Source organism: Oryza brachyantha, chromosome 12, assembly GCF_000231095.2.
Source record: "Oryza brachyantha chromosome 12, ObraRS2, whole genome shotgun sequence".
NCBI lineage: Eukaryota > Viridiplantae > Streptophyta > Magnoliopsida > Poales > Poaceae > Oryza > Oryza brachyantha.
This window is the reverse complement of record NC_023174.2, coordinates 11,916,422-11,944,347: the sequence shown is the minus strand read 5'-3', so window position 1 is coordinate 11,944,347 and position 27,926 is coordinate 11,916,422. Positions and strand designations below refer to the sequence as shown.

At 40.6% G+C, this 27,926-nt stretch overlaps 2 protein-coding genes across 2 annotated transcripts; both read right to left on the bottom strand.

The window, feature by feature from the left end:
• Positions 1-5,337: 5,337 nt before the first annotated feature.
• LOC102720659 (calcium-dependent protein kinase 27) lies at positions 5,338-9,076 on the bottom strand. Its single transcript, XM_006663963.3, has 7 exons — positions 7,982-9,076; positions 7,740-7,883; positions 7,466-7,618; positions 7,250-7,365; positions 7,001-7,168; positions 5,869-6,093; positions 5,338-5,614 (listed from the first exon to the last, which is right to left on the bottom strand). The coding sequence occupies exons 1-7, from the start codon at positions 8,883-8,885 to the stop codon at positions 5,489-5,491; spliced, it is 1,836 nt and encodes a 611-aa protein (XP_006664026.2). The 5' UTR covers positions 8,886-9,076; the 3' UTR covers positions 5,338-5,488.
• A 13,112-nt stretch (positions 9,077-22,188) lies between these two features.
• On the bottom strand, positions 22,189-26,021 carry LOC102720383 (probable prefoldin subunit 2). Its single transcript, XM_006663962.2, has 2 exons — positions 25,895-26,021; positions 22,189-22,966 (listed from the first exon to the last, which is right to left on the bottom strand). The coding sequence occupies exon 2, from the start codon at positions 22,921-22,923 to the stop codon at positions 22,474-22,476; it is 450 nt and encodes a 149-aa protein (XP_006664025.1). The 5' UTR covers positions 22,924-22,966; positions 25,895-26,021; the 3' UTR covers positions 22,189-22,473.
• Between the last annotated feature and the right edge of the window lie 1,905 nt (positions 26,022-27,926).

The window sequence follows — 27,926 nt, the reverse complement described above, 5'->3', positions numbered from 1 at the left end:
TTACTAGACTTCTTTTACTTATAAACTTACTCGGATGGAATTCCCCAACGAGTGGATATTTACATGTAAATGCAAACTTGGACTATACAGGCACGAGTCCACATTGTGAGCTTCCACAATTAAATCACTTTTCTGACCAAACACACCAACACCACATGTTAGGTTTTAAATGGTTTCACAAGCTCATTTTCTCCCACTTTTGGTAGCACAACAGTGTAATAAGGTACAGGGATGTCATGGGAGCATAAGGGTGAAATGTTGACAAAAAAGTTATATAATAATATTCAAGGAATATTAAATTCGACGATTATAGGAAGATATTTCAGCTGTGCATGCAAAACCAGGGACATGCCCATTAATGAAATTTTACGGATAAAGCAGTTTAAATCATTGGTGGGACAATGTAAAATAATGATTTTCTTGCTTTTGGTTCTATAATGTTTTTCATGAAATTTGCATCCAACAATTCTTTTAGTGCCATGAACCAAAGGAAAACAAGGAAATCCAAAACAAAACCCAAGAAAAATGCTCTATTAAAGAAAAATGAAAGGTCGAATAGCTATGTCCCGCTTTTATGTATTTTGGAAAGTTGAATATTGTCAAGAAAAGATATGGATATAGTGCTACGAACATTAGAATAGGAAATAAATTATTTAAATTTGGAAGAGAATATTTCTTACAAAGGCCGATAGGTGGGGCCTTACTGCGGTTAGAAGTGATAGCATATGAGCCTATGGCTGATGGTGAATAGAGCGACTGAGGCCGCATTCGTTTTGGATAGTTTTGGGGTAAATTATCCGGTGCGAAAAATGTAATGGTAGATTAGTACATGATTAATTAATTATTAATGATAAAAATTGAAAATAGATTAATATGATATTTTAAAGAACTTTCCTATAGAAAAATTTTCAAAAAACACACTGTTTAGTAGTTTGGGAAGCGTGCGCACAGAAAAAGAGGGAAATTTGGGTTAGTAATGGTAATGTTGAACACGGCCTGAGTAGTATTGAATTTGAGTAGTAAGGTCATCCCAAACCCTCCATGTCATCTAGTTTCCATAGCATTAAATACATTGTCACATAGCAAAAATCTTATGTGGCAATAGAGTTAATGAGGAGAGAGGAAAAAGATGAAGAAACCATTTCTCATGTAAGAAACCATCTCTACACAAAAACCAAGAACAAAACAAGGTGATAGGTGGATAAAAGGAGAGAGAAGAGAGATGATTGGATGAGAATTTAATTTGAAGACACCATCCATTGAATACATAGTTTCTATACATAGTGTCTATATGACATGGTAAGAACATTTTCAATAGAATGGCGAAATTTTGACTCTCCAAACCAAAATTTAGCTATCCGTTTTAGTTTTGGCAACTCGGATTCTAAGAGCATATCCAAGAGACTATTCATCCCCACTCTCTAAATCCTGGCAAGGAGAGGATGACAAGAAGGTCCCACCCACGTGGGACCCACGGATAGAAATTGTGCTAGTGGGAGAATGAGTTGCTATATTTGGCCATTGAGGACTTAAGTTTAGTCATTTAAATGGCATGGCAAGTCAAATAGCTATTCTCTTGGAGGATATTTATTGTGCAAAATTGCTAAATTTAAGTATGGCAAGTGAGATGATCATTCTCTTGGAATGCTCTAAGTATGGAAACTACTTGATATATAGTTTCTAAGTTGGAAATGGCCTAAGGGGGTTCGTACCTTGGAATCCCAAGTGTTTATTTGTAAGCCAAGTTAGGATTGTTTGACACAGCATCAAATTAGAAGTTCGAAGGAATATGCGGAGAAGTACAGTAGGAATTTAGGAGTTTATGAACGCGAATTTAACTTTTAAATTTTGAACTCCTAGATTGCATTCTTGCAAAAATATATGGAATGTGACTTTTCAGTTTTCATGGATGGACTAATTGAGATATTTGACACAACTCGTAGCCCAACACACATGAACAAGGTTTTGTGAATAGATCTTTATTTGTTAGGTTTTTAGAATCCACATCCTCTATAGAGGATCACCTTTAATTTACTGCATTGTTTAGAAAGTACTGTGTCGATTTAACGTAGCACTCAACGGTCCATTTTAGATCTAACAGATAAAAAGGCTAGCAAACATCCATAGGATATCAATCTAGGCTTCAGTGCTAAAACAATGTTGGGGTGTTGCACAATACCCTTCACTTTGGGTACCTCAATTGCATTGTCTATTGGCATTGAGTACACCCGCAGGATTCTGCTCTAGCCTAAGCATGTGCATTGCTCACGATTGGACTATGTATGATGCTAGACCATGTATTAGCTAGAGAGATTCTAGGATATGATTGATTATGAATCATATTCATTTCTTATCTTCTCTATCAATCTACTCTATATAAACCTCATATCATCACATAATACATCATTTATCATATATACTAAATATGTGTTCATCGTCAGGTCTAGTTGTTTTTCGGCACTACGCTGCACATCTCCGACCATGGATGGTGCAATAGAAATAGTAGTGTTAGATTGCTAAAATTCATTGTTGCAACCATATAAATAAGAAGAAGGGAAGAGTTAATCTCATTTAGCAGTTGGTGTGTGGTGAGCGTGGGGTCCCAAATGAGCACCTTTGTTAGCAACTTAGCTCGGCACCCTCTGTCACAATTGGTTGTGGGTCCCCTTCAAAGTCCACTATTCCATGAAGCAATATATTGACCATCCCTTGATTTTTCTCTACAACGACGATGATGACATGCACAATCTAGCTCTTTGATAATGATGTTATATGACAACGGCTAACCGATTAGTTTACCTAGGAGGAAGAACATGAAGAAGCCATAGTCGATGGCTTTGAGTGGTGCATCATCATCGTTGCTAAGTTGCTAACAAAGAGGAAGTTCTCAGGCTTGAGATTCCGGTGGATGATGCCATGGAGTGGCACCACTCGACAATGTTGACAATGACATGGGCAAGCTCAGCATGGCATCCTCATTGATTTCCCGGATGGAGATGATGTTGAGGTGGACGGGAGGTAGTGGATGATTTGGATCTCAGGGCGTATGAAGTTGATGAACTCGTCAGTGCTAGGCTTTTGCTTCGTGATAAACATGCATGCGTACTCCTTCCCCGTTGCCTTATCCATGAACAAGTATGTTGTCCTATAGTAGCCCTGCCTGAGCTTTTGGCCAAGGTTATACTTTGTCCTTGTGGTTCCCCGTCTTTCGCCGGACCACCGACTCCACCTGCAGCATAGCACATGGCTTCTTGGCATGCGATTGCTCACCGTGTTGTGGTTGGGTACTCGACAATGACTCTAGTTGTTGTTTTGATGAGGCCAATGAAGCGGTGCAGGATTGTGACATGCCTAATGTTGTAAACAAGGTCGTTCTTCGACAAGCTGCAAAATTTGCTAAAGCAGAGGTTTTCCATCAAGGTATTGCTCCAATGGTGTCAGCGGCGGTCATGAATCTCCTGTTTGTAGAACCAATGGCCCAAGGGTGGATCCAAGCGGGTGGGGGATGTGGGGCTCATTGTCTTCTTTCTCCTCCAGCGCCCTCTACTCTTCTTCCTCCCCCTCCATTTCTCCCTTACCTCTCTCTTATTTTCGATGAGGATTCAACGAGTAGGAGGGTCTTAAGCCACGTTGGATCTACCCCTGGGCTAGTCACCGTACTCCAAATTATTTGCTTATGGTCAGGAGACTTTAGGTGCCCCTACCTAATTTTAGACAGCTTGACATGTATGCTAGCATAGTTACCATTTTCCTAACGCATATTTTTTATATCACACTCTGCAGACAACGTAACTCTATAAGATTCTTTTTCTTCATTAATTAGTCCCCCTTGAGATCATTTCATCCCTCGAGGAGTTGTTCCTTTGTTTTTTTTTTTTTGCCATCTAAGTAATTATAAACAGACAAATATGTGATATATCAGTAAGCTTCAACTTTACTTCTTAAAAATAAATATAATTATGAATATTGCGTATAGTTTCAAATGCATATTTATAGACATATTTGCTCTTTTTGTTTCAACTTTTACGGATCAAATTTAAATTTTCATTTTTTAGAGTGATATATCATATATTAATCAATCTTATCAAAAATTTCACTATATTTGGATGACATGCAAAAGTGGGAATATCCCTTCGGGTGAAAAGCATCTCCACCCCCCTAGCTTCATTGCTTTTTTCCCCCTTGTCTGGCCTTCCTAGTTTCAATTGTGATAACGAGTAAGAGTGACATTCTGTGTCTTTTTTAACTGTAAAGTGTCCATAGTTTATTTAAACTCTCTGCATCACACTGCTTAAAAGTAAGGACAGATGAGCTAAAATATTTTTGACAGATGAAATGTGCATCATTAAACAGCCGGACAAACAACGATGTGTCACAATGAAGGAAATAACAAGGACATGTCATTGCAGCTTTGTTTTCCACGACACATGAAACAGAAACTTTTTTTTTGTTAACACATAAAACAGAAACTAAAGAAGTATAAAAACTTGTACCAGAAATTAACATTATCGATGGTAACCACAAAGATGAGATAAGATGAAAGATCCTAAGTAGTGCAAGAGACTCATTTATTATACTTCAGTACATATTGCTGTCTGAATACATACAGTGGATCGTGTAGTATATGTACCAATGTGCTGTATGAGCATGGACGATGACGTGCCAATTTATCTTAGAGAACACACACAGAGTTGTGCTCGATTCGGAATCTCAATTACAATATCTTCATGAATTAACGGCTCAATAATCTTAAATGCTACTCCCTCCGCTTCATAATATAAAATGTTTGACTTTTTTACTTATAATATTTGACCATTTATTTTATTTAGAAAATTATGAAAATGTTATTTATTTTGCTACTTACTTTATTATCAAAATAACTTTAAGTACGACTTATCATTTTTTATATTATGCTGTATTTTTAAATAAGACGAATGGTCAAACATTGCAACTAAAAAGATTAAGCATACGTTATGAAACGAAGATAGTACCTACCGAGTTGATGCTGATTGTTAAAATTATTTAATAATTGAACCAAAATCTGACCTCGTAAAGTGCAACATCATAGAGGGCAAAGTGACGAACTCTAAAGTGAATAAGGAAACGGTGCATCCAGTGCAGCAACTTATATAGTTTCTCTCTCAAAAACCGTAAACTTCAAACTTGTAGTTTAAACATTAATTGAAGATAGATTCCGTTTACCCTCTGACTTATTTGCTCATTCACCTCAACTCTGCTTTGCATTTGTTTTTTTTTGTTATGTTGTGTGCATATTTTTGTATTGCCTCTTGTTACCATTATAACAGTTGGGCAGAACATGAGTTTTAAACACGAATCAATAAGATAAGCTTGAAATCTGTTGTTAACAAAGCTCCTATAAATTAATCAGAACACAAAGTTTCCTTTACAGTCACAACACGTATGCACAACAACATTTCTCATAGTTAAGATGGGTATACCAGTGTACAATACAACACTAACAACATTGTCAGCTATGTGACTTCAAGGCATCCCTAAAACCACTGCTAAGATTATACTGATGGCCTTTCTTCCCAAACCCTGCTGTCGATTTCTGCATCATCGCCACAAACTCGTTGTAATCTATGCGCCCATCCTGCATGAAAAAAAAATATATTAGCAAAAGATGAATTAGATTTGGAATGCGATCAGCTTTTCGCTTATTGGAGCAAAAGCAAAATGACATATTTAAAAATAAAAAATAATTTGTGAAGAAAATTTTATATACATGTTCTTAACGATCTAAAAGTCAACTCCAAATTTAAAATTAAAAATTTAAATTTTGGTTTATAAGCATAAGCAGAAACGAAAAGATGAGGATGTAGAATCGATCCTTTCTGACGATCTTACGTTGTCCTGATCTACTTCGCCTATCATGTCTTCGAGTCGAACGTCCTCGATGCCAAACTCGTCGCAGGCTTGCTGGAGCTCATCAGATGTGATGTACCCACTGCCATCTTTGTCAAAGTATTGGAAAGCAGCATACAGATGATCTTCCCTCTCAACCTTGTTGAGGTGCAGAGTGGCAGCTATGAACTCCCCATAGTCTATGGTGCCACTGTTGTCAATATCAGCCTGCAGCATGAGCATGAGCATCACCAAACCTTTTTGTTATTCACTTGACAGTTGCCACAAATATTTGCACATATTCAGATAGATGATTCAATGTGGATATTTGCAAAAATCTTTACAGTTTACCATTATGTAAAATAAATAAATAAACAACAGGTGACTACACAATGTGGATATAGCACTTTATTTGACCCTTTGTTCTCTGATTATGTCATGCTACAAGAGACAATATGTTCTCTGCAACTTATTTTAGTATCCAAAACAATCTAGTCTATGGCTCACTGCATGCTTCATACCACATTATTTCTGAAGATCCATAAAAACAATCTGAAGATCTGAAGAATTCGATTCTGAAATATTTTACTTCTGTGGCATTCCAATCTAGTGTTTAAATGTAACTACTCTATGTGAAACATTATCTGAAGAAGTTTTTTATCATTCTTGAAAAAATATCTCAATATACCAAAATTTTCACTACAAAAGTTTAGTGCTTTGTACCACGAGTACCAGAATTTTACACTAAAATTCTTGATACCTCAGTGCACTTGTCAAGTATGATAAAAAAAACTCGTATCTGAAAGTTAAATTAAACCTATTAATCTGCAAACAAATACTCCATCCGTCCCTAAATGTTTGACACCCTTGACTTTTTTATATACGTTTGACCATTCGTCTTATTAAAAAAAATTTATAAAATATGCAAAGCTATATATATGCATAAAAGTATACTTAACAATAAATGAAATGATAAAAAAATTAATAATTATGTAAATTTTTTGAATAAGACAAATAGTCAAACGTGTATAAAAAAGTCAACGGCGTCAAACATTTAGGACGGAGATAGTATTTTTTACTGATCAAAATCTTGAAACGAATATGATCGGCAGATTGGTCAGGAAAAGCAACTTACAGCCTGCATGAGCTGATATATTTCAGACTCCTTCATGTTGGCGCCCACCCTCTCCAGCCCGGCCTTGAGCTCCTCGTAGTTGATCTGCCCGCTGTTGTCCGTGTCCATCATCTTGAACATCTCCTTCAGCCCGGCGATCTCCTCCTCCGACAAGTTCTCCGCGATCACCTGCACGATCTTGCGATGTCACGCGAAGCACAAATCTATCTGAACTCGGGAAATGGCGAGAGATGGAAGGAAAATGCTCACTCTCAGTGCCATCTTCTTGAGCTTGTTCATCGCCGAGAACTGCCGGAGACGCGACAGCACCGCCGAGTCCAGCGGCTTGTCCGGCGCCGACCCGCTCATCTGCAGCCATGGATGGCCTGGGGGAGAGAGAGAAAAGGAGTGATGGATGTTACAGCCTTGGAGAGGGTCGCTGGGAGTGGCCGGTGCAGTCGAGGAGGAAGAAGAAGAGGGGCTCACATTGGACTTCGTGCGCCGTGAGCCGCTTCTTGGGGTCCCGGACGAGCACCTTGCGGAGCAGGTCCTTGGCACCCTCCGACACGCTCGGCCATGGATCCGACTCGAAGTCCAGCGTACCGTGCAGCACCTGCTCGAATATCCCCTGCTCCGTCTCTGCGAGGAAGACGACGACGATGGCGGCGGCGGCAGGAACGAGAAATTTATTCAGCATTTCGCAGTGGAAATCTTGTGGGTGACAGGAGGTGCGCCCATGGCGCGCACTGCGGCTGCCTACCTGCCCAGAACGGCGGCACGCCGCAGAGGAGGATGTAGATGATGACGCCGGCGCTCCACACGTCGGCCTCCTGCCCGTAGTTCTTCCTCAGCACCTCCGGCGCCACGTAGTACGGGCTCCCCACCACGTCGGCGAACACCTCGCCTGAAAATTAACCAGCAGCACGCTGCAGTTCTTGGCGACGAGCGACCGACGGCGTCGACGGCGACGGAGGCGGTGGTCGATTGGCTGGTTTTATTTACCTGGGCGGAAGAACATGGAGAGGCCGAAGTCGATGGTCTTGAGCGGCGCGTCCTCCTCGTTGCCGACGAAGAGGAAGTTCTCGGGCTTGAGGTCGCGGTGCATGACGCCGAGGGAGTGGCACGACTCGACGACGCCGACGATGACGCGCGCCAGCTCGGCGGCCTGCCGCTCCGTGTAGTGCCCCTTCCGGACGATCCGGTCGAACAGCTCGCCGCCGGCGCAGAGCTCCATGACGACGTGCACCGCCACGGCGTCCTCGTACGCGCCCCGGATGGAGATGATGCTCGGGTGGCCGGCGAGGTGGTGCATGATCTGGATCTCGCGGCGGACGTCCTCGACGTCCTCGTCGGTGAGGAGCTTCCGCTTCGCGATCGACTTGCACGCGTACTCCCTCCCCGACGCCTTGTCGACGCAGAGGTACGTCGTCCCGAACTGGCCCTGCCCGAGCTTCCGGCCGAGGCTGTACTTGTCCTTGAGATTCTCCGTCTTTCGCCGGAGCACCGACTCCACCTGCAGGCCGGCGCTGGAGATGCGCTTGATGTGCGCCGGCTTCTTGGCGCGCGACTGCTGCCGCTGCTGCACCGGCGGCTGGGTGTTCGACGGCGGCGGGGTCGGTAGGCTGGTGGGCTCTTGCTGCGGGGGCTGCGGTTGAGGCGGCGGAGGCTGCCCCGCCGTCGCCGGCTCGGAGATAACGATCGGCACCGGAGGCGCGGTCTCGGTGGGCTGCTGCTGCGGCGGCGGCCTGGCCTCCGGCAGAGAAGGAGAGGAGGGGAGCACGACGGGGATAGAGCGCGAGGTGGTGGCGGGCTGCGACGGGGTGGACGCCGCGGCGGAGCGCGACCGCCAGATGCTCCCGAGGAGCCCGTTCTTGGAGAAGCTGCGGCCGACGCAGACGTTGCCCATCAGGGCGATGCCGCGACGGCGACGCCTCGTTCCGCTCGCCGGTCAGGATTGCCTACGCACCTTCACAGAACCGCTCGCCGTTCTCCTCCTCCTCTGCTCCTGCGGCGGCCAGGGCATGGCACTGCGGCGGAACGCGCACCGTTCCGCCGGCGGCGGTGGTGGCGGGCGGAGGAGGAAGGATGGGTGGTGCGGAGACGATCGGGGAAGAGAGGTGGAAGCTAAAAATGGAGAGGGGAGGGGAAGAGGAAGAGGAAGAGAGGGCAGCGGCCGGCGTGCCAAATTTGGCGGGAAACAGGGGAGGCTGCGGTTGGGAGCTCAACTGTGTGCGCGCGGGAAATTGGTTACTTTAGTCGCGTGGAAGTTGGAACAGCTGGGTTCGATTCAACAAAGTACTCACATTTTATTTCAGTTTAAAATGTTTGATTCCAAAAAAAAAAAAAGTAAAACGTCATAAAATTTTGACTGGAGGGAGAAATTTTGTTGGAAGTAAGCAATAGACCTATGTGTCAGTGTCCTGTTTGATCAAAAATAATTTTACAGTACTTATCAAAATTTTTAATATAAAATTTAGTATTTATTGGTCTAATAATTTGATATCTTTTTGTACCTATTAAAGACTGTAAAAATGCTCTTGATCAAAAAGGTGAGCATGCTCATTCTTCTAAATTCCACACGTTGTTTTTTATTTTTTTCTTTTTGCATGTCTACGTTCTCATATAAAATCGGACGGAGTGAGCGAGCATGACAAGTAAATATATTTGTCAGAACGCTTGGTAGAAGCCGAGCCTGCCGAGATGTACTGTTGGTGAAGGGTGAAAACTCAAACGGTTAAACCAAATCTACAAATAAAATATGTTAATAAGATAAATGGTTTCTAGCAAACTTGTGGCGTTTTTCAAACTAATCACCTAATTTGCTCCATGCCAAAAAGAAAAAACAAGATCTAGCACCAAGTAGTAGGCAAACAACAATATTATCGTGCTTTTCTCGTACCCATCAGTAGACTTGTTCACCAAATACAACATCTACAAGACAAATGTAAATGTAAACAGTGAGGACTCTTCTCGCTATGGAGCTCTCTAAAAATGTTTTAAGACCGGTCAGGTGCTCTTGCACACCCTCAGTTTCGTCCATCAACCAGCTGTCAAGAACTTGTATCTTGTTTCCTGAATACCTCCCATTCTCAAACACTTACCTCGCATTCTCACCGTGTTCTCGGTCGGTTTAGTACACATATGATTCTGGCCTCTTGAAACAAATATAGATGCATGTAGCAATTTAACTTGTGGATACTCTGATGCTAGCTCGATCAACTGCTTGATTGATCATGTTTTCATCCTGGTCGTGTGGTCGCTCTTGCTTCCATTTTATAGACCAGGGTGAATTGTTTTCAGCGTGAAGTTATTGTTCTGTATCTTGTTATGTACTTGGGTCCCATGCTGAATGGATCCCAGTGTATATATTTGCATTTGCACACATCAGGGAAACGGGTGCTCCAATGAGTAGTTTTTTTTTCCCTTTTTTTGGTTCCACAGATGACACTGATGAGCATACACAGGAGACGATTGGTTCAGGATTTGTGCATGCACATCATCTTAAAAGAAAAAAACCATCTGGCCTTCACTGGAAATTTTGGAAATGTGAATGCACTTCTCCATCTTCTGTCTTCACAGGTTCATTTCTTATCGAGTTTCACTTCCATCAATCATAATTGCAAATTCACAATGTATGTAGTGGATACTATCCTTGGTGTGGAACACGCCTATCCATATTCAAGTCGTAAACATAAGAAGGCATGCTCATATTTTGCTAGGGTTTAGGGCTGCGTTCTTTTGTTAGATGATGATGAAAGATTATCTGAATTTCGTGATAGTTATTTTATGATATCAATAATAAAATTAACTACTACAATATTAATTAAAAATCAATCTTAGAAATATAAGATGATTAACTTTTATATAGAAACTTTTTGCAAGAAAATATATCATTAAATAATTTGGAAAACTTCGGTGCAAAACAAAGGAATAATTTGGGTAAAAGAACAAAGCCTTTATCGTAGTAGGCCATACTTGCAAACATAGGACGCTTACTGGTAAAGTATGTTGGAGCTTGAAGACCTTTGGGGGTGATCGTTCTTATTCAGAAAAAAAAAAAAACCAAACATTATATTTGCAAATGGAAATAATTTATAAGTAATATTTTTATATAATGTTTTTAGTGATCTAAAAGCCAAAGCTAAAAAATAAGCTATGGTGAGAAAACCTCAAAATCTACTCTAAATTTAAAGTTAAAAATTTAAATTTTGATTTATAATCATAAACAACAAAAAGCGAAAAGATAAGGTTGCTGGTAGGAAAACAGCCTGCAGCTTCTGAAGATGGTCCTAGTTGCAGGACACTAAACAACAACTTATGCTTACCAAAATTTAAATTTTGAACCTTAAATTTAGAGTTATTTTGATGTTTTCATCAAAGTTTATTTTTAGTATTGTTTTTAGATCACTAAGAATTCAGGTATAAAAGTTTTATTTATAAATATACCGTTTAGCTTTTGTAAAAAAGCTCAAACAATCACCCATTAGGTACTGTGTCTTCAGAGAGGTTCATGCCCTCGCCAAGATGCATGACATGGACAACAGCTCTCCAAGATACAGATCTCATATGATCAGCTGTGTAATTAGTCGAGAATGAATCATCATCAGCTCTTGTGGATTGTATCTCTCTCTACGTGTTAATTATCTGATGGATGTGGTGCAAAACCTCAATGCAACTAACAGCAGCAGTACGTGGCTGATATAGCATACAACCTCAAAAGAAAAAGAAAAAAAGACTCTTACCTCTAAGCTAAAAGATATACAATTAATCAACAAATTAATTCGTTGGCCTGAATATTTGCGAGGATAAAAACTATCCTCCGTTTATAGCTACAACCAAAATTCAGCAAAATTGAAAATCAAAGTCACAGGATAAAGAAAAAGCTCAGATATATCATTTTGAACAAAGCTTAAGAGAAAAACGAATGAATTCAAGGAGATAAAACCTGATCAAAGATAAAACATTGTTTGTTACTTTTATTCAGCTTTAACTATCAGGAAAAACACATAAAAGTGAGCCCATGCCTTGATCTTTTCTAGACGTGCTGGACGACGGCGTAGTGTGTGCATGCGTGAGTCTTATTTCGGAATAATAAACGAAACAAAACAATTATATCGATACCATGTAATCACTTGCCACTGCAATCATTTACTCCATATTACTGTTTAAGTTGACTTGCTCCAAGCGCACGCTATCTTAATTTATTTCGTCAGTTAAGCCTTAATCCAAACACAGTTAGGTTCGCCATTTATTTTCTGTACATGAAAAGCCCACAGAACTGTCTATCAAAACTAATGTACAATTACAAAATCATATTTACTGTCTTATTCCCATCGGTCTCAGTTTGTACCAAAACCATCTTGTATAGCGTGTGCAGGTCCAAAAAACTCACTGTTGCCAAGTGTGACTACAGTGTGACTGTGGGAGGTAGGATGTGTTGTTTATTTTGCTTAATAGTACTTGGTAAATGCTCGTCACGAGACAACACATCTAGGGTCAAAGTCCTTTCACGGGTGACCCATCAAGTGCCTCTCACTTATTTCCTGAATGCATCTCATTCTCACCTGAACACCTCTCTGATGGCAATCTGAAGTTTGATTTTTGATGTGCACAACTCTTTGATTAATCCTATTCTCTCATGTTCAATCTTACTTGTTTCCATTTTATAGACAAGAATGGATTGTCTGGCGGTGGAGAATTTGACTGGTGTGTCTTTATAGTTGTATGAAGTTATTGTTCAGTTATGTTTGTAGTTCTTATGTTGAATGGACTAGATATTTGCATTTATGTACATCATGAAACCAGTGTTGAAGTTAGTAATGTGAAAATGTTGTTATTTTGGTAAAATGTGGCAAAACCTTCAGAAACATCAAAATGGAAAATTTAGGTCACTTTCATGAAATGGTTTGACTTTTTTGGGGGAGCTCAAATGTCTGTGCATGACCACACGAACAGAATTGGTTAATTAGTACTCCCTCCGTCCAACAACATAAGGACGTTTGGGGGTTTCTTTGAAAGGTTAAGGTTGAGATACTAGAGGGTTGTAATTGATGTAGAAATGGAAATGGTGAGAAATTTTAATGACACATGAATGGTTGTGATTGGGTGAAATGAGTAGGTAGATGGAGATGTCTTTATATTGTTGGACAAAATTTAAACTCTATGGTCATCATATTTTTGGATGGAAGGAGTAGCTTGGAAGTTTACAACACCACATATAGCTCAGTGAGTGAGTATCACAAGGGGATCCATCTTCTCAAAATGCTTGAATAGCAACTAAGTCATGCTCTTATGAAAGTTCCATATAGTTAATTCAGTTACACACAAAAAGTCGTTGCAAAAATGACGTGCTTCTTACGAAGTTTGTCATGTTGAAACTTCTGAGACTAAAATGTGCGACAAAAGGACATAAGGGGAAGTCATACGACCACAACTCATGTACCCTGTCCCCATTAGTCTCATACATCTACAACGTTCGCAGTTGAAAGCAACCAATACTACAACTTTCTCTCCAACTGAACTGTTAGCTATGCCTTCTTCAACTTGGAATCATAATTGATCAGTGATGGATTTGGTGCTTCTCAGTTGTTTCCTGAATGACACTCATTCTCATGGCACTCTGATTAATTTTTCCAAAGATAATTACAACACTCTGGTGCTTGCACAACACCATGATGAATCTTGCTCCATCCTCATGGTCTGACCTTTCTTGCTTCCCTTTTATTGACCATGAATAATTATCGGGATGTGGAAAGTTTGATAGGTGTGTGTTTTCAGTGTGAATTTATGGTTTAGTTAATTCTCTGTCTTGTTAGGTCCCAGTTGCATGGACTTATGAATCTTACCATTTATGCACATCAGGAAAAAAGTGCTCAAAACTATTCCTACGTCCGGCGATGCTTGTGAAAATTCCGTTATTTTGAGAAAAAAATGGCATAATCTTACGAAATATCAAAACGGAAAAAATAGGTAACTGACACCAAATGGTTTGACTATTTTTGGGAGGTCAATTTTGTGCTTGACCATGCGCCAGAAATTAGTTAATTAGTTGCATGTGTGTCGCCGTGATTGTAGAGTGCATGTGTGGATGTGTCTGACCTCTACTTGAAAAAAATTAAAGAAATATGTATAACGGCTTTCTCCGATTCATATTGTAAGATGATTTGATCTTATCTAGTTTTATTCATGGATTAATAGATACATTTCATATGAGAAATATTACAATGCTTGGAAGGTATACATGTATCTCTCAACCTTATACACATCCATCATTTATTCTTTGAGGTGTAACATAGTAGAAAAGAATAGCGTAAACATGGGTAGTTTAGTAATTGTTTTAGCCAAACCACCTCTAACTACTCAACTTGATTGAGTTTTGCCACTACCCTCGATCTAAATCCTCTCTGCTCCTCGTAATTCTCATGACTTCTCGTTGCTTTGTCAGTAGCAGAAAAATGCATGGGCTGTTTCTATATGTTCATTCACATGGCTCTTCAATTCTCACAAACTATTCACATTGAACATTTCCGCTCTATTGCTCAGGGCATCAACAAATTCCTATGGATTGCTCTCTGAATGCCTCTCATTCTCACTTGAATACCTCTCACACTCGTGGCACTCTTATGCTTGCACAACTCCTCGATTTACAGCCATGTCCTCATCCAATCATTCTTGTTACCATTTTATACACTTAGGATGAATTATTTGGCAGTGGGAGAGTTTGATGGGGGTGTGTTTAAAGTACTATAAAAGGTACTGGTCAGCTATCTTGTTAGGTCAGATCTCGAATGGACTGAACATGAATCTCTGCATTTAAGTAAATTAGAAAAGGGGTTGTTCAAATGAGCAATGTAACATTTGGCAATGGGTCAAAGCCTATAGGAGAAATAATTACTAAGAAAATATGAAATACACATCTCATGGGAGCCATCCATATAAGCCTTAATCACATTTTATTCTAGGAGAGTAGAACCTACAAGAGATGATGCAATCATAGCTACATCAGCCTTGGTGTGTGACAGAACTAGAGAAACATGTGCGCTTCCTTGTCTGGTCTAGCCCCGGCCCTAGCCTTGGCTTGGCCTAAGGCCAAAGGATACACACACAAGACAAGCATGTAAATGGTCTGCCAAAATTCCTCATACTTGCACACATCTAGCTTTCTTGTGTATTTTTGTTTTGCTGCAAATAACCAAAGTTATCTAGAGGTCGTTTGAACTCTTGGGAATATTTTGTTCGCTGGAGTTTGAATAGGCTACACATGACTTATCCGGTTCAGTTGTGAGTTATAGAGATAATATAAACATGCTAATTATCCATCCTGATGTTTCTATAAATAGTTATCACTTGCATTCAATATACATGAAAAATAACCTATGGTTTGCCAGTGGCGAAGCCAAGGGGGCACAAGGGTGGGCGAGACTTACGAATGCAACGGAACTAAACGAAACTAATTCAGTGACCAACATGCATCCTAGAGCGAATTAAGGACCTTAACCTTTTGAAAGGACATCCTTCGACTCGTAGCCAGCTTACTCAACAAGGTTGAGTACCCTCATCGTACTCAACAAGTCACACCAACAAATGCAATATAAATGTATAGGGAGTACAATGAAATGACTTAGGAATATTTTGCATGAAACAACATTTTCAAAATATTTTATTTAGCAAAGGCAAAACATTTGTAATTATTAATTAAAATTAAACCAATCACTAGTCAACGTTACATCATACTGCACCAGACCCAACCATCCACCAATGACGTGCTAAACCACACAGTACTAACTTCACCCATCTATACTATTAAATTTTGAACCTTATTTATTTATTATAAAAGAGAGATTAATCCAAGGAAGCTTAGTTGGTCGTCCATAATTGTGGGCATGACTATTTAAATAATTTTACTCTAACCAGAGGTGTACAACCTAACCTATATATCCACATGCTAGTATGTCACCACGACATCTTGATGAGAGGCTATGACAAAATCATCTGCCTAACCCACTCCTAACCATTCACACTACGCTGAGATTGTACTTGCTACATAGGCTAATCCTGGTTAGGCAAGCTACCCCTCTTACGTCTCGGTAGATCTGGCAGCGGATCAACCCTTCCTCAGGCCAACTCAACTTCATCCTGCCTACCCTCACTTCAGTGTCTAGTCGTTGCCACGCTAGCTTGCGGTAAGTGCAGTTATTCTCACAAGAATTTCCTATGATCCGATCCTTAATTACCATGGCACAACTTGCAAAATCATACATCAACGGTCCACCATTATGCCATATTTTAGTTGATTTACTAAAACACCATTAAGCCATCAACTATTTTCATTAGGAGTTCACGGCTCAACAGGTTGAATAAGTAGAATAGTGTTCCTACCAAATTAAATGATTAAGCATGGCCTAAGCGCAATATTATTCAGCATATATTTGACCCAAAGTGACAAGGTAAATGGAATACAACAATAGGGCTTAATAGCATAAGAATATGATTAACCCATCATGCATGTAATTGCAATTAATGTGAAAATAATTTTAAAATATGGTACAATATGATCAAAGAAGATAGTACGACTTGCCTTGAGGCTCTGAACTAGCCTGGGGTACGACCTCGTAATAAACAAGAGCATAAGAAACACCAAAATCTAGAACATACAAGTGAAAACACTAAACAGTACTCCCTCCGTTTCATACCGTAAGATGTTTGATTTTTTTTATTTGCAATGTTTGACCATTTGTTTTATTCAAAAAATTGTGAAAATATCATTTATTTTGCTTGTGACTTACTTTATTATCAAAAGAACTTTAACCATAACTTGTCATTTTTTATATTTGTACTAAATTTTTGAATAAGACGAATGATCAAACGTTACAACCAAAAAAGTTAAATATCTTACATATGAAACGGATGTAGCACATTGTAAGGCACAAACAGAAAAAAGAAACCATCCGCCTAATTGTAATGGTATATTTGCGAATAGTGGAATTGATGTGGCATTTTTCTAAACCGATAAATTTGTAATGGAAAATATTCAATTAACCTATTAAAAAACCGTATATCTCCTCAATTGTCCCTTGCTTTTTGTTACTACCTCCGGTCATTTATATATGACATTTAGACATGTAAATTAGCTATGTTTTGACTACAACTCTTTGTCTTAACGATAAATACGACAAATAGTAATGACTCGAGGAAGTATCATTCAGTCCCCTTCGATGTCTGTCTGGATTTTTTTTATTGCTTATGAGTAGGCCTTATGGCTAGTTTTCATTTCCATAAACCGAAACTGGAATCGGAAACCTCAGATACGAAAACAAAATCGGACACTATCGAAAATAAAAACGGAGCGAAGAGCGGAACAAATATGGTATCAAAAATTAACGCATCCAAATGGGTATCAGGATTTTTTAAAAAAAATATGGAATGGGCGGTAGAAGGTGACGACCGGCGAGGAACGAGCTGGAAGGGGCAGCGATTCCGGAGATGGACTGGACGGCGGCGCCGCATCGGTAGACTCGGCGCGGTCGTACGCTGCTGCACGCACGTGGGACACTCAGCCTGCACTGCTGCACGCACAGGGAACACTCAGTGCTAGCTTGGGCCTGCCTGACTGGTTGGGCCATCGGGCCTCCGTGACAGTTCTATATATAATCATACTGTGACAATGCTGAATCTTTAGTCATTAAACGACACTCCCTAATATGTTGTAGTTCTCGCAACTACAGATTCATGATAAAAAAAACAATAATCGTCATGTATGGCAACCAATTTGTGATGTTTTTTAAATACGTCACCCAAAATATGTCATTGATCACCAGGTTTCTTGTAGTGTGTTCAGAATTCTGAAAAAAATTCCAGAAAATTTCTGACCGATTCCACGTTCCTGCGGAAAGTACTCTTATCGTATCCGTTTTCGTTTCCGAAAAAATACTTCGATACCGACACCGTTTCCGAATAATTCTGAAAAAATTCCGACCGATTAATTTTGTTTCTGAAACAGGTCCGGATTTCAGAAAAATTCCAATCCGTTTTCAACCCTACTTATGGCTAGGAGTAACTTTAAGCTTATGAATGATCACTTGTAGTGTAGTGAAACAATGTATAAGCAGGGGTGGAACCAAGCGTGGGGTGGCTTGGGCTTAAGCCCCACACCTGGCTAAAAATTGTATTAGAAATATATTAAATTTTAGCTAAAATTTATCTAAATAATTTATTCTCTATCATTCAAGGCCTAGGTTTAGGGGACTTCTGTTTCTGCCCGCGTGTATAAGCAGATTTTATTAGGTTTAAGACCCCCTTCTATCTTGCCAGCCTGCGTAGCTGTCTCATTAATGGAAAGACGGTAAATATAAATGCAGCAGTAAATAAACATGACGTGATAACGTGAATGGTGACAAAAACTGCAAAGCTCGGCCAGTTAACTTGCCGCTTGCATGTTGGAACAGTAACAGCCATGCATATGCTCAATTTAAATTTTTTTAAACGAGATTTTGAAAAATCATAAAAAATTGAGTTAGCCCAACTTCAAGAACTAAATTTTATAAAATTGAGTAGCCATTATCACGTCTCACCTAGGGCAACCACCTTGATGCTCATTGATGTGCCATGATCTGTGAAATTGGTCTCAGTTTAGATCTTAATAACCATGGCTTAAACCTTAGTAACCATGTCTACATTGTATACGTAGTCAAAATTGACAGATCAACGAGCATGAAAGTGGACCCATCAGCTAGCAAACGAGTTGACTTTGACAAAAACGGTTGAATATATAAGCACATAGCGATTTAATTTATTCAATAAATAAATTATAATGTTAAACCATGTAAATTATGATACTTAGATCGTACGTTTAGATCGTACGTTTGTACTAGGTATATATGCGGTGGCTCGGTATACACGGGCGTAGGTAGGGGTAGTCCGGGTGGGCCCATGACTACCCCTGAATTTGGCCTACAGAGCAACTACCCCTCCCCCCGGTAAGCCCAAGGCCGAAGTCAAGGTAGGGCAAAGCGTGTGTGACACCGTAGTGGGCCGCCGTCCTCATCGCGTGCCACCAATCTCCCCGCTGGTCGTCAACCCTTGCATCGCCCTGCCGGCCATCGACCCTCCCACCGTCCCGTCAACCGTCGCCTGCCCGTCTGCATGAGCTTCCCTTAGTTGGCTTAGGGATGGCCGTGGGTGGACCCAGGATATTAATTTTAGGTCAATTTTAGTTTAACTAAATAAATTAAATTTTATTTTCTGATGAAATTGGTTCATTTTGTTGAATTAGAGTTAGTCCTAAGTTACCCGCGGGTCTACCATGTCCATCCCTAGTTTATCTTTGATCTAAGATACTTAAAAAAAAGGTGGATAGTAATAATTGATGGGATAAGTTGGCAAATCTTGTTCTTGGCATGTCTAGTATGCGTCGGCGTCATTCTTTTTCCCCTCTCTGAAATCCATGTGTCGGCAGCAACTTGGCCTCTATACTTACCACTCGATCCTTGTGATATTTACTTGTGTCGGTGTTGAGACAACATTTTTAAGTTTTTAACACCTACACTCCACTACTTGAGATGTTCAGATAACAGAACGAACGTCGGCTGGACCTCAGCGCCTCGCCGGGTTGCTCGGATGCCCGCCTCCTCGCCTGCGCTTCAGCTGCGGCTGCGCCACTGCCCGGCCGCCTGACCACCTCGGGTCGTTGCAGCCGCATCCTCCTGGTCGCCGCTCTCTAGGCCCCTCTCGGCCTCCTTTCCTGCCGACCTGCCCTCCTGGTCCCCTCTGAATTTGTGAGTAGATCCGTAGAGCACTAATGAAACTACTCATGTTGATGTTAATTACAGCCATCTGCAACAGAAATATAGAATAATCCCTAGTTTTTGTCACTCATTTTAGCATGGTGTCCACACATATTATTCTCTATTTTAATTTTTAGTGCATCTCTATCAAGAATGAAAGTGAATAAATCATTATTATTATAGGACACTACGATTCAAGGATTGGATTATTACTTATTTATGAAGAGGAGTGGGGATATTACATCTCTTCACTTTATGTATCAAATCTTTCGTCTTTGTACTATTTTATGAATCAATGCTGTAAACTTGTAATATTTACACATTTTAAGTTTAGTAGCTAAATTAGTCAAACATTTATCTTACCATTCTATTATTTATTATTTTTATATAATTGCCTCGGTTTTTAACTAAATTTATACCTATATATGGGAATTGTGGTATTAGAAATTCTTTTTATATGTTGTCAAATTATGTCGCAGGACTACTGCCCATCGAAAAATTCCTGGCTACGCCATTGTCAGTATATATAGAGGTATGCACGTCTGGCCAGGCGAGACAAGTATGCGTGTGTTTCTTTTGTTCTCTCCACCACACATATCTTAAGTAGTTAGGACATCATCCTCTTCCTCTTATAAAGATGTTCCCCTCTCCTCTCACATGTCAACCTCATAAGATGCGTTTTTATGGTTTTCCAAAGAATTGATCTTCATATGGGCTAAGGTCCATATATTAATTTAGCAAAAACCACACATATTTAATTCAATTGCATACATAAAGTTGTTGCAAGAGCAAAGTGTTTCTTGCAATGATGTTCAAAATTATGAATACAAGTTGAGCGATAAAAGAACAAGATATTGCCTCTATAACCAAAAAAACCTTATCTGGAGTTCTCTATTCCCAATTCCCCATCTTCCTCATTTTTCACCAAATACAACGTATTCAGATCAAAGAACGGCACTGCTGCTAAAATGGGAGACAGACCATCTCCTCCACACGGATTTATTCGTTGTCGCTCGCCATATTTTTCAAGAATGCGTGACCGGTTGATCTAGGGCATCACACTTGTTTCTTGAATGCCTCTCATTCTGACCAATGTACCTCTAACTCTCACGGATTTTTTATATAACTCTAGTATCTTACGGTCATTTGATATAATTAGTAGTATCTTACACCAACGGTAGATGCACCTAATAATGTGTGGGTATTCTGATATTTGTTTTTGAAGATAATGGATATCAATCCGATCTGTATATCCCATGACCATGAGGATGTACACGGGCACACGGCCAAGGCATTCTAATGCTTGCAAAAGTCCTCGATTGATTTTTTTTTTCCAACCTCATCTTCAAATCTTGCTTCCTTTTATAGAATTTGGACCATATATAAAACTACTCCTATTTACTTTCTAACTATCTTCCACAATAAAAATAATAATTCATGAGGACCACCGAGAAACAAATTATTATATCACTAATACACCACTGGACCACCGTAGTACAATACAACGCTTGTGTTCTTTTAGGTAGACTTTTTCTTGGCTTTTACGCATACGCTTTTCAAATAGTTAAATGGTGTGTTTTGTGTAAAAAGTTTATATGTAAAAGTTGATCATATTATATTTTTCTAAAATAGATTTTTTAACTTTACAATAGTTAATTCAATGATTTATACCATAAAATAGCTATCATAAAAATAAGACGATATTTTATCTCCATCTAACGACAGAATGCAGCTGTTATCCTCACATGGCTAGCCTAAGAGCATTTTTTTGTATTAAGAGTCCGAATATCCTTTGCCCATACTAACCAGTTTAACATGTGAATAGGTTTTTAATTTTTTTATTTTTTAAACATTTTAATAAATAATTTTATTATTAAACCTTCAGAGAAAATATTTGCACCCTATGAATTTTTTGGCCACGCCACTAACATTGGCGTGACGAAACGGCTTCCCACGTCATTACCGGTGGCCGCCATGCCATGCCGACCAGGCTGCGTAGCAGCGTTGTCTTGCCACGCCATCAAGCGTGGCCAAAAGGTTCAATTTTGGAAAAATTTTGCCTAGTGGTTTGGTAATAAAATTACTTGCTAAAAAGGTTTATTTAATAAAAAAATTCAATAATTCTCTGAATCTTTTCCTGGCCATGAGCGTGTCGGACAAGTGCTTCCGTTTTATTTTCTTCCTCTTTCTTTCGTTTTGCTTGCTTCTGTTCTGTCCCCTTCTTTTTATACTTCTCTCTTCTTCCATTTCCCTTTCAGCTTCCCTTCTTCCATTTCCGTTAATAGAGGTTCTTGTTTTCTTCAGCATGGTTAAGAGGTCGCTGCAGCGTCCTTGATAGTTGATACAGCATAAGCACACTGAATTAGCATATTAGGATATGATTTTCAATACCATCTCAGTCGTAAAAGAAAATGTGATCAATCCATAAGCCATAACTGAGTCCGAGATTGCATATTAGGCATAGAACAATTGTATCCACAAACAAGTTGGCATACATCCATCGACAGAACAAACCTGAAAAACTGCAAAGCTAAAAAAAGGGGGTAAACTGGTCAGATGAACAGTACCATTGGATATCAGGCAGTCACATGGAAATTCAACCAGATGTACCAAAGGTAAGAGCAGAACGTGGATTAATCACGTGCCTTACCAACCCGGAATTGAAATGGGAGAAACTTCAGTTTGTAAAAAAGCTGTCTATTTTTATCGCCTCTACTGCCCAGAGGCAGGGCCTACAAGAACACCTTGCGCTTGCGCAGATCCTTCCTTCATGCCGCTTTCTTCCCGGGTGTCACTATCTGCTTTCCGAATTCTGATCTTGTATTTCAACTCGAACTCGGTGATTTCTTTCTTCTTCTTCTCCAGTGCCTCGTTCATGCGAGCAACGACTTCCTCGAGGCCCTCTTTGTTGCGTTGCACTGCAGGCAAGACCTCCTTTATAGTCCTTTCAACCAGCACTCCCCCAATCATTCTGTAGCAGCGCCTTGAGGGATCGAGTGGCTCGATTGCGCCGATCACAAGGGAGTGCTCACTGACTTCCATTTCCAGCTCTGTGATCTTGGAGTAGAGTTGATTCATTTCAGAGCGCATGTTGGCATACATATTTGCAATCATTTGCTCATTGATGACTTCTTTGTCAGTGCCACTTGGTTGACCAGCCATTTCCTTGGAACCCACTAATACGGCAATAGATTACAAAAGAAGCCTGCACAGAAAGAGCAGTTAGCTTGTTTAGGTATCATAAAGTTCTGTGTAAACAAATTACTGAGAATATTTTACATGATGGCTACAAAAGCACGAAGGAAATGAGACATATTTGATAAGAACATAAGAACCCTCAATATTCATGGTTTTCTGGCATCAGCGTCTGCCTGGGTACAACTCATTAACTCAACCCTCCCATAGTCCCATTCTTTCAGTACCATCCATCCCATCTGGCCATCACTATCCTAAAACTCAACTATTTGCCCAAATCCCTTACCTAGAAATAACCTTATTTTAGTATATCACAGCGTCCCTCTTATACATCTTGTGTTCCCCACAAGGCCCATTTAAAAGTTAGTTTGCCTTTTAGGACAGCTTGCCCCTATTCTGGTAGCACAGTGTCCTTGTCCCATTATTCTGGCAGATCAGATAGATCAAAGCCTACAAAGGAAGGTGCCCACATATTGCATAACTGCAGTTATGATGCCAATGTCTCCAAAAGGTAAAAAATGCTCCGTCCATTATAGTTTGCTAGCTGTTTAAGGAAAATTTATATTTGTGAAAATTTGGTCTTAGGGATTCAATATGGATGGTCAAATAATACACATGTAACGCATCTACCAGACTACCACGCAAGGTGGGTTAGTGGAATAACTATATTTTGAACCAGCAAATATGTGTAAAATGGTTGTGTCGAAATTCATTATAAAAAAAATTATGCTAGTCCAGACTCTGGGATCACCTGGAAATGAGAACAAGGAACAAGGGTCAGGCACGAAGAGCTACTGATAGCAAAATTATCTATCTAAACTTCATCTTTTTCAAGAATTTGTCAGAGTATGGTATTTTCCCTTTGATAAGCAATGAGCATGCTCTCGGAAGAAAATTACTCAGATGTGCAAGTGCAATAGCAATAACCAATCAAAATCAGTATAGCATCCTGTATCCCCATTTGAGCTTGTGCTGTGATCTGTCCAAACTTAGCACAAGGTAATTTTGACTTCACTACAGAGATAAACTGTTGGCAACTGTTTGCTATGATTATAAAGACAACGCAAGTTTGGACCAGGCACCAGCTAGAAGGGAAACAAGGTGGACCACACTAAGTTATCTAACAAATCCACCTTAAGAATTCATTCGGTATGCATGAACTTTAAAAGGAAAATTCCATGTGTATGTTATGTGCACTAGCGTCAGCAATCACCAGCAGGTGAAGGGGATCAAAAGAGTATACAGATCGCAGAACTGGACCTTTCTTCCTTAAGACACCTCACTGCATCTCCCCAGACTCCTATTTCTCTCATGCATGCCCACCGCCCTTGCCCATTTGCACCATCTTCCTCTATAATAATCCCAATAATCCTTATAATTTCTCTGTTTAAGTCATATTTATATATTTGAAAACATGGTGTTAGGATGCAACATGGATGGTCAGATAATACACATGAAATACATCTATCACACAAGGTTGGTGATTGAAATAAATTTCAAACTAGCATAGGCCTGTAAAATGATTGTGTGGAAATTCGTTTGCTCATCCTAAGTATTATACTGCATACACTATGCAACAAAAAGAATAACCACTCATGTTTTAAATTTATAAAAGGGAATGCAATCTTTAGACACGAATACAAAACCAAACAGATGTGCAATGCTTAAATAATATCAACGTAGAATCCCAGTTTGAGGTTGTGTCTCTGAACTTAGCACAAGGTATATTTGACTTCACTGCTGAGATAAACTGCAAGCAACCATTTGCAATGATTACAAGACAGGCAACCAGGTATCAGCTAGACAGGAAACAAGCAGACCACAATAAGTTACCTAGCAAATCCACTTAAGACCTAGTTTGGGATGGATGAATTTTAAAAGGAAAAATGCCATGGAGTATATGTTATGCTCGCTAGCAGTGGCAATCACCAGCAGATGAAATGGATCAAAAGAATATAAAAATCGCAAAACTAGACCTTTCTTCCTCAAGATATCTCACTGCATATCATTTCATTCCTGTTTGCTCTCACACCTGCCCACTGTATTATAATCCCTAAAATTCCTTTTAGTTTCTCAGTAACTATTCCCGATTCATCACTCCCTACTGTATCCTCATTCCTCAACGGATCAAGAAAACGTTCAATTCCCATAGAATGGGAAAAATAAACCCATGTTCCCAACAGGATATATGGTTGATCATATACATAATCACCCCCATCTTGTTGCTTATGCTTATGCTTATAAGCCAAAATTTGAATTTTCAACCTTGAATTTGGATTGACTTTGGGGTTTTTTCACCGACGTTTATTTTACAGCCCTAGCTTTTAGATCGCTAAGAATATGTATATTTGCAAATATGTTGTTTGATTTTTCCATAAAACACCCGAACAATTACCCCAAACAATCAACCAGATTTACACCTGCTTCCCCACAGCCACAAGTTGCTTAGAATTAGATTGATCTCAATATACAAAGAAAAATTATAAACAGAGTGAACCAAGCTGAATAAAACGAATGTTGCCTTCTCTGGCGACAGCGAGTGCACAGCAGAGCTAGGGCTAGGGTACGGTGCGTGGGCGGCGGCGAGGTGGCCGAGCGGCAGCCACGGGGCGGGGCAGGGCGGTGGGTGGACAGCAGGGAGGGTGGACGCGGCTGTCAGGGGAGGAGGGCCGCGCGGTGGTGCCGGCGCGGGAGGTGGCGCCGGTGGAGGACCGCGCAGAAAGACGGAGAGGAAGAGGAAAAATAATACACGGCGGCGCGATCTCACCGGATCAAAGGCCGCCGGAAAGGGATCTCCTACGGGGGTGGAGGGGCTCGCCGGAGGGATCCCCTATCTCCGGCTCCTGCGGCGTGCCCCCCTCCCCCTCCGGCGGTGGCTGGAGCTACCGCTGCCACGGCGGCGGATCAAACAAAGGCGGGGAGAGAGAGAGAGAGTTACCGGGGGAGAGAAGACGTGCGGGAAACGGCAGCGGAGAGACTTCTTCCGGCCGCCTCCGGCGAACTCCGGCGGTCAGCAGCTGCCACTCGTCCCCTCGGGCATGGCGGTGGGTGCGGTGAGCGAGCCACGGTCTTGTCGGCGAGAGGAAGAAGACCATGGGCCTATTGGGCCGTTTTTGGATGATTGGGTGATTAGGCCCAGATAACCAGCTGGGACAGTCCTTCCCGATGGGCCCATGGACACCATCATCCACCTGACCTCATCCATAAAGGGCATGCTTGATTGTTGTACTGGACCGCGTTCGTTAGAGCATGTAAAATACCAGGCTATTGGTCAGCTATAAGTATATTTTTAAGAGATAAGAGAAAAGAGAGAAAAGAGGTGTGCTAATAATTTATAGCCAGCTACACACGGACTCCAAGACACAGCGTGTGTATAACATGTAGGACCATATGCTAATGATTTATAGGTAACTATTGTTGAATTAGCTATTAGATTGACTATAAGTGAATTGGAGCTAATAGTTGGCTATATTATTGAACTTGCTCTTAGAGGGATTAAGTCTTAACCTCTCGTTTTTCGCGTGCATGTTTCCCGAACTGTTAAACGGTGTTTTTTAAAAAAAATTCTATATGAAAGTTGTTTTAAAAATTATATTAATCTATTTTATATTTTTTAATAATTAATAATTAATTAATTATGTACTAATCTATTATTGTGTTTTCCGTGCTAGGGATAAGTTAACTTATACCCCATACCAAACACGGCCCTAGGGGTGTTAAATGGGATCAACTTCTTTGTCTACAAAATTTAAAATCTAAGAGCTGGGATTTAAAAATAGGGTGAACTGAAATTGTATAGATTTTTAAACTAAAAGTTTTTTAAGGATTAAGTAGGGTTGGAAAAGAACCTAAGGTCGCTCTGGTGAGCTTATCTAAAATAAATGATTGTTGCCTTGAGCTCACTCTATTTTAAATCTGGAATGAGATCACCACTGTAATTTTCCTGAGCTCTGTTAGGTTGGTTTTATTGTGAGGATTTAATTGTGCCTGAACAATGTCGAAGCTATTGCACTTACATATGTCAAATGGTGCCAAATTAGACATACTCCCTCTGTTCTATATTAGTGCATTTTTAAAATTCAATTTTTTTCTTAAAAAGAGTATTTGTGAACTATTAGTTGTCCCCTCACCTCGTATCTAAATCTCTATATATTTTATCCCTAAATACTTTTCACTTCATACCATATCCTTTTTAAGGAGATAGATTTAAATTATTTTTTCTTGTAACTAATTTGACTTTAGGGTACTAGAAATACACTTGTATTAGATGGAAGGCCGAAAGTATGATTGGTTCATGTCATCCTTATGTGTAAGTATGATCCCCTCTCTCACACACAAGAAAAAAATGTAGACTACTCCAGTAGCACTAGACTAATCTCCGCGGCATGACCAACCAAGAAATTACTGGTCAGATCGACTGAGGCCATTCAAAATGCATGGTACACCTCCGGGTACCATATAGATAAAACCACTCTACATATCACTAGTATCACAGTCTAAGCCAATTAAAATAGGACCCACATCAAGTTTAAATGGGACTCATAACATTTACTTTTTCCCACGCTCCTTTTCCGACGTACGCTATCTCTCCCCTCTTCTCCCCCTCACCGTCGGCCACAGGCGGCAGCGCTCCCTTCCTCGCCGGTCTCCGCCGCTCCTTCCTCTCTCTCCTAGCCGGCCAGGGTGGCAGCGCTCCCTCCCGTCACTTCCTCCTCTCCCTTCTCGCCAGCCAGGGGCGACGGCGCTCCCTCCCATCGCCAGTCTCTCTCTTCCTCCCCGCCGCTCCCTCCTCCCTCCCCACGGTGGGCCCTAGCGACAACGGCGGCGTCGGAGCATGGGCGTCGGAGCTCGGATGCGGTGGTATTGTAGGCGGAGCATGGGGACGGCAACGGAGGTGGCGTGGGCGCCGAGACCATACGCCGGGGCGATGACGCTGCATAGCGCATGCCCCTGACTGCGTCTCCGTCGTT